The 7,500-nt window shown below is 53.9% G+C and overlaps 1 protein-coding gene across 1 annotated transcript in view; it reads right to left on the minus strand.

Annotated features, from left to right (window-relative positions):
* Positions 1–3,317: 3,317 nt before the first annotated feature.
* PTSG_07946 (uncharacterized protein) overlaps positions 3,318–7,500 on the minus strand; it is a 17,502-nt gene continuing 13,319 nt past the window's right edge. The window contains exons 26-34 of the mRNA XM_004991691.1: positions 7,488–7,500; positions 7,023–7,315; positions 6,755–6,797; positions 6,479–6,586; positions 5,784–6,284; positions 5,529–5,627; positions 4,323–5,301; positions 4,007–4,121; positions 3,318–3,815 (exon numbers count right to left, since the gene is read on the minus strand). The exon at positions 7,488–7,500 is cut by the window's right edge and continues 198 nt beyond it. Of these exons, the coding sequence (XP_004991748.1) occupies positions 3,405–3,815; positions 4,007–4,121; positions 4,323–5,301; positions 5,529–5,627; positions 5,784–6,284; positions 6,479–6,586; positions 6,755–6,797; positions 7,023–7,315; positions 7,488–7,500 (2,562 nt within the window). The 3' untranslated portion in view covers positions 3,318–3,404. The remainder of the gene's footprint in view (positions 3,816–4,006; positions 4,122–4,322; positions 5,302–5,528; positions 5,628–5,783; positions 6,285–6,478; positions 6,587–6,754; positions 6,798–7,022; positions 7,316–7,487) is intronic.

The raw sequence follows: 7,500 nt of genomic DNA on the forward strand, positions 1-7,500 counted from the left end.
AACATCCAACACACACACATCAACGCATGTGCAGGCTGCGAGTCAACGTACAGGCTTTTCAGTCACACGTTCCACGCAGCAACAAAGTTGTAGTTGCGCATTCAGCCGCAACGTCATGCCATGCCACGTCATGTCGTGTCATGTCATGTCATGTCAAATGGTGGTTCCCAACAGCAACAAAACACAAAAAGCAACACAAACCAAACGTATGCAGCGCATCATCATCATCATCATCCACAATAGTACAGTACACTCTCGTGTGAGCGCGTGAGTATATGAGTGTGTGAGCGGGTCAGCTACAAGCATCCGTCACCCAACGCAAACTCACAACACTTGTCACCCAACAGAGACCACAACACATGCACCCAAGCACTCAATTGCGCAAACAAACCACGCTCAACCACAACAACAACACCAACCAACACAAACACATACCACACACTCCCATCACCTTCCTCAGCACAACACACAATCACAACGGACAATCACAACACAAACACCAACACACACACATCAACGCATGTGCAGGCTGCGAGTCAACGTAAGCGCTGTTCAGCCCCACGTTCCCCGCAACAAAGTTGTAGTTGCGCATTCAGCCGCAACGTCATGCCATGCCATGTCATGTCGTGTCATGTCATGTCATGTCAAATGGTGGTTCCCAAGAGCAACAAAACACAAAAAGCAACACAAACCAAACGTATGCAGCGCACCATCATCATCATCATCCACAATAGTACAGTACACTCTCGTGTGAGCGCGTGAGGCATATGAGTGTGTGAGCGGGTCAGCTACAAGCCTCCGTCACCCAACGCAAACTCACAACACTTGTCACCCAACAGAGTCCACAACACATGCACCCAAGCACTCAATTGCGCAAACAAACCACGCTCAACCACAACAACAACAACAACACAAACCATCACAAACACATACCACACACTCTCATCACCTTCCTCAGCACAACACCATGCACAACAATCACAACGGACAATCACAACACAAACACCAACACACACACATCAACGCATGTGCAGGCTGTGAGTCAACGTACTCGCTGTACAGTCACACGATGCACGCAGCAACAAAGTTGTAGTTGCGCATTCAGACGCAAAGTCATACCAAGAACAAGTCACGTCGTGTCATGTCATATCATGTCAAATGGTGGTTCCCAAGAGCAACAAAACACAAAAAGCAACACAAACCAAACGTATGCAGCGCACCATCATCATCATCATCATCCACAATAGTACAGTACACTCTCGTGTGAGCGCGTGAGTATATGAGTGTGTGAGCGGGTCAGCTACAAGCCTCCGTCACCCAACGCAAACTCACAACACTTGTCACCAACAGAGTCCACAACACATGCACCCAAGCACTCAATTGCGCAAACAAACCTCGCTCAACCACAACAACAACAACAACACCAACCATCACAAACACACACCACACACTCCCATCACCTTCCTCAGCACGATACCATGCACAACGGACACAACAGACAAGCACAACACAGACATCAACACAAACATCAACGCATGTGCAGGCTGCGAGTCAACGTACAGGCTTTTCAGTCACACGTTCCACGCAGCAACAAAGTTGTAGTTGCGCATTCAGCCGCAACGTCATGCCATGCCATGTCATGCCACGTCATGTCAAATGGTGGTTCCCAACAGCAACAAAACACAAAAAGCAACACAAACCAAACGTATGCAGCGCATCATCATCATCATCATCCACAATAGTACAGTACACTCTCGTGTGAGCGCGTGAGGCATATGAGTATGTGAGCGGGTCAGCTACAAGCATCCGTCACCCAACGCAAACTCACAACACTTGTCACCAACAGAGTCCTCAACACATGCACCCAAGCACTCAATTGCGCAAACAAACCACGCTCAACCACAACAACAACACCAAACATCACAAACACACACCACACACTCCCATCACCTTCCTCAGCACGATACCATGCACAACGGACACAACAGACAAGCACAATACAAACATCAACATGCAGGCTGCGAGTCAACGTACGGGCTGTTCAGTCACACGTTCCACGCAGCAACAAAGTTGTAGTTGCGCATTCAGCCGCAACGTCATGTTGTGTCATGTCGCGTTCCACACCCAACGCGCGCGCACGAGTCGTTCGGGTTTCATATGTGTCCACGGCACCGTGTTCCATGATCGCGCACATGCAACGTGTGGCACACAGTCGTCAATGAAATGTTCAAGAGGAGGCGGTGAGCGCGAGACTTGATTCTTCTTGTGAACCTCATAACCTCATTTGCGCAAGTCGTCAATTCAGTTGAGCGGACACAGCAACACTGTCTCATGAGCGTCGCATTACATTACTGTTCACCATCACCACAACGTTAACGCGTCTTCACACTTCGTTGCTACAGCACATGCATGCTCACTCAAGTTCAACAGCTATGACTTACGCTCTGTGATCCGAGCAGATGGTTGAAACAGCGTGTGCGATCGAATGAACATGGAACAAGTCGTGAGCAAGCGACAAAACACGAATGCAACTACCACCCGTGACAGCATGTGTGCTCCCCCTTCCAATTGCTACCCCAGCAACGTTTGCAAGCGACCAAGCAGCTATCCCTTCAAATCTTCTGCAGGACTCACTTGAAGGTTGGTCCACATGTGTTGTTGGCGATGGATCGCAGCTCATTCTTGTACCCCTGGTGAAGCCAGTCCATCGCCGCCAGCTTGGTTTCCAGCTCCTGGGAGGTCATGACTTGTTGTTGTCGATGAATGCTCCTTCAGGTGTCTTGAGTGTGTGCTTGCACCACTTTTTGTGCAAGAGTGTGGCTGTGTGCTGTTGCCTGCAGGCAAAGGCAGAAGGCAAGCCTGCGAGAGTGTGATGCTTCTGTCCTGTTGTTCTTGTTGTCCTGTTCAGCCACAGCTGTTTTCACTCACAAACAAAAGAAAGTTGCAAGAAGGCAAAGGCAGCTTGTGCGTGTGTGTGTGTGTGTGTGTGTGTGTGTGTGTGTGTGTGTGTGTGTGTGTGTGTGTGTGTGTGTGTGTGTCAAGCCTCGTTGAGTCGTTGGTTGAGTCGTTTCACTGTTTCAGTGCGTTCGGACAGTGGCTGGGGTGTTGTGGTTCTGGTGGTGTTAGGGTGACTGTGTGCTTTGTTTTGTTTTGTTTGGCTGGAGGAAGTTTGTGGTGTGTTTTCCTGCGAATTTTCACCAAGCAAAGCCAACATCAATTCTGACTTTCCACCCCTCGGCAATTTTGCCCTTCTCCCCAGCAAACCAAACTCACATCATCACCCTTTCCCCTCGCTTGCTTGCCATGCCGTGCTGTGACTCGACTGAGTTTTACTTCCATTCCATTACAGACAACCAACGATCTACCTCCCTCTCTACCACCTCCCTCTCCCTCCCTCTCTGTCCTCACACGTCTGATGCCGGCACATGGTGCTCACGCTGCTCTTCGCCTTCGCTTCCTTTTCCCCTCGACTCCACCACCACGATATCTCGAACACCTACACCACCACTTACTTCCTCTTCCTCTTCTTCTCCATCCACTTCCTCCTCCTCCTCATCCTCTTCAAACTCCACTAAGTCCTCTTCCTCCTCCTCCTCCACTCCTTCTTCTTCCTCCTGCACAGCTTCCACACCACTTTCCCTTTCCTGCGACCCTCTCTTCCCTCGTTGCCCTCTTCCTTTCTTGTGCTTGTTTTTCTTCTTCAGCCCTGCCGCTGCTGTCTTGGCCGTGTTGAGTGTGCGAGAGATGAGCCGCAGCGCCGGTTTCGCCCCAATCGACGACGCGCGCGTCGCCCTCAGCTCCTCCCGCACAACGGGCTGGTGCGAGTGAGTGAGTGAATGAGTGAGTGAGTGCGAATGAGTGAGTGAGTGAGTGAGTGAGTGAGTGAGTGAGTGAGTGAGTGAGTGAGTGAGTGAGTGAGTGAGTGAGTGAGTGAGTGAAGGGTAAGCGAACCTCCAAACAGTTGCTGTCACCAAAGCACACAACGAGAACGCACGGCCATCCTCACCGTGGCGACAACAATGCGTCCATCCTTGAGACCCACAACAAGAAAGCGGTCATCTGGGGATATCGTGAGCGCCGTCACGGGCGCACCAATCGACAGCCGCTGCTTGCGCTCCAACCTACAACCAGCCAAAACAAGCAAGCAGGTGGTGAGTTTCAGGAATAGGCTGCACACACACACAGGCACACACACACACAAGACAAACACACACACACACAGACACACACACAGACACACACACAGACACACACACAGACACACACACACACGCAGACACACACACACACGCAGACACCTCCACCGCCCTCCCAAACCGCACGTGAGGGCGTCGAGGAAGAGGACTTCAGCGCCGCGTCCGCCGACGAGGAGATGGGAGCCGTCCACCATCCACGCCATGGCCGCAATGTGCTGCATCTCTGTGGTGACGGCAAGCAGCTCGCCGTTGCAGCTGTACAGCGCAATGGAGTACCGCCGCCGCTTCCTGTTCACCTCCAGGCTGAAGGCGCAGCCGACGGCAACGCGCCCATCGCAGCTCACCGCCGTGGCGAAGATGCGCGGCGCAGCGTGGCCGTGTTGCCGCAGCAGCGACACCGCACCCCCAGCACCACTCGTCCCATTGTTGTTGTCGCCACCCTCGTTGTTGTGGTGGTCGCCGAAGGGAGCGGTTTCGGGGGACATTGGCGACGTGAACGTTTCGCCTTCACCGCCACCACCACCACCACCATTGCCCTGATCGCCGTCCTCTGCTGTTGCGGCGTGACCGTTCTCTTGCATCGACGTTGCCGTTGTTGGCGTGCCGAGTTCAGCGGGCAGCGCTGCGTCAAGTGTGAGCGTCTTGATGTACATGGCCTTGCGCACAGTGTGCAGGTTCACCGTTCCGTCCAGCGATGCGCTCACCACCAGGTCAAATTCCGCACTGACAGCCACCGCAGACACGTCCATGCTGTGACCAAAGTAGATGTGCCGCTGCACGAGATGGGGCTGCATGCGCCCGCTTGTCGCCTCCCACTGCACAATGTCCCACAGCACGCACGTGCGGTCACGCGAACCGCTCAGCAGCATACTGCCACCAACATCCATGGCCAGGCACGTCACAGGCCCGCGGTGGGCGGTGCCCAGGCCAACACACTTCCGCGTGGCCGTGTCGAAGACGCGGATGCTGTTGTCGCAGAATCCGCCCGTGAACATGAAGTCGCACTCGCGTGTGGCGACGACGTTTCGGCAGGAGAGCACGTGTGCCGGCTCCAGTAGATAGCGCGACCCCAGCAGCTGCGATCGGGGCGGCGTGGCGTCTCGCACTGGGTTGTATGTGTGTATGTTTATGTGTGTGTGTGTGTGTGTGTGTGTGTGTGTGTGTGTGTGTGTGTGTGTGTGTGTGTGTGTGTGTGTGTGTGTGTGTGTGTGTGAGTGTGGGTCATAAATGAAGCACGAGCGCGTGTCATTAACCGACCCAGACGTAGCCTTAAACGCATACACTCATCCATTTACCGCACATCCACCCACCACACTTCAACCCCAAACCCACCGACGCTGAAGGGTTTTGTTCCGTCACGCGAACCCGGGCTCCACTCGTGGCAGCCGACGTGCCCGCCCGTGTTGAGCGCCAGCAAACACCGCGCCACATCTGGTGTTGATGATGCGTGGCCGGAGGTGACATGAGTCTTCATGATACAGCAACAGCGAGTACAAACAGCACCCACACCTCTCACTCCCTGACCCTTCTGCAAGCACACACGCACGCACACACACACACACACTCACACACTCTCTCATTCCTCACCTCGCACGCGTGTGCGTGTGCGTGTGATTGCTGGGAGGAAGAGGGCGGTGATGGGGTGCTCCACCGCTGCCGACATGATAAATGTCTTGATGTCATCAAATGCCTCGAGGATCGAGCAGGCAGCAAAGATACCGTCACTTGGGCGTTGGCGCGCTGCTTCGTCTGCCGTCAGCCGCTGTGGGTGGGGCTTTGTGAACAGTTGCGAGGGCACCTGCCCAAACTCGCGGATCATCCCTTCTTGCGCAATCCGCTCCTGTTCCGACAGGTGTTTCGCAATGTCCAGCGCGTCCTCGTAGGCCGTGTAGTAGAATACGTTGAGTGCCTTGGCCGCCTCCGGCCCGCGCTGCTTGTACCCGAAGATGAGGTCAATCCACTCGTGCAAGTGCGCCGACACGTAATCGGACTCCAGCGCCTGTCGGTGCTTCATGATGAAATCGTGTGGATCGCGGGCCCACGGCGGCAGCACCACATCGTTCAGCCGCTCCCCAGACTGCAGGCAACCTACGTGCGCATGAATGCGCGTGTGTGTTGATGTGTGCGTGTGTGTGTTGATGTGTGCGTGCGTGTGTGTGCATGTGCGTGTGTGTTGATGGTTGTGTGTGAGTGAGCAACATACTTTCGTTGGCAGCACAGTTGCAATCACAGCGTCATTGAGCACACACACACCTCCAACAAAACAAAAAGCGCGCACTCACCAAGGTCGAAGTTTGAGCTGTTGACGAGGAATTCTGGCAGGAAAAAGAACTCTGGGATCAACTCCTTCACGTCTCCAAGACCTTTGGCAATGCCGTCCCACATTACAGCTGGCACAATTACACACACACACACGAACACGCACATGGCAAATAATGTATGTATTGGTGAGAGCAGGAAGTTTGATGGGTGTAGATGCGGATACAGTGTTGACATATTGCTTGTCAGGATGCCCAAACATCACGGACAACAGCATCGACGCGCAGATGACAACGCACCCATACTGTGGAACTGGCGATTGGCGTAATCGAACTTGCCGCCCTGAGAGATGCGAAGTACGAAGGGGGTGAGCAGCCACACGATGAGCTTATCTTATCACCAGCAGCAATGCACGGGCATTCAACCTCTCTTCACAGACACACAGACATGCACACAGACACACAGACACACACACGCACACACACAGACACACACACACACAGACACACACACACACAGAATACACAGACACAGACACGCACACACACAGACATACACGCTGCTGACCTGCAGGTGGATGTGGAGGGATGTGTATGGCTCCAGGCGCAGGAGGTAGTGCAGCACAGCGCCGGGGTTGGAGTAGTGTGTACCGTAGTGGAACGCAGGCATGAGACCCTGTGGGTCCTCGTACGTGTCGAACGCCATACGCGACCGCTCAGCAGCAGCGGCGTTGATGGCGCCGACGGGTTTAGAGAGGTCGCGAAAGGAGGCCGGGTCATCCAGGTCGAGGCGGTCGGAGGTGTAGTCGGCGAGCACGATGGGCATGACGGGGTACTGGTTGAGGTCGTTGTAGCTGCGGCCTGTTGAGGTAAGAAAAAAGTAATGTAAGGAGGTGAGACAACAGGAAATGCACCAGGTCAGTAACACGCACACACACACACGCATACACACGCATAAATGCACGCACGCACGTACACGCATGCACGCACACACACGCACACACACGCATACACGCACACATGTGCAACCAACCTGCGATGGTGTT

Source organism: Salpingoeca rosetta (assembly GCF_000188695.1).
Source record: "Salpingoeca rosetta unplaced genomic scaffold supercont1.19, whole genome shotgun sequence".
In the NCBI taxonomy this organism is placed as follows: domain Eukaryota; class Choanoflagellata; order Craspedida; family Salpingoecidae; genus Salpingoeca; species Salpingoeca rosetta.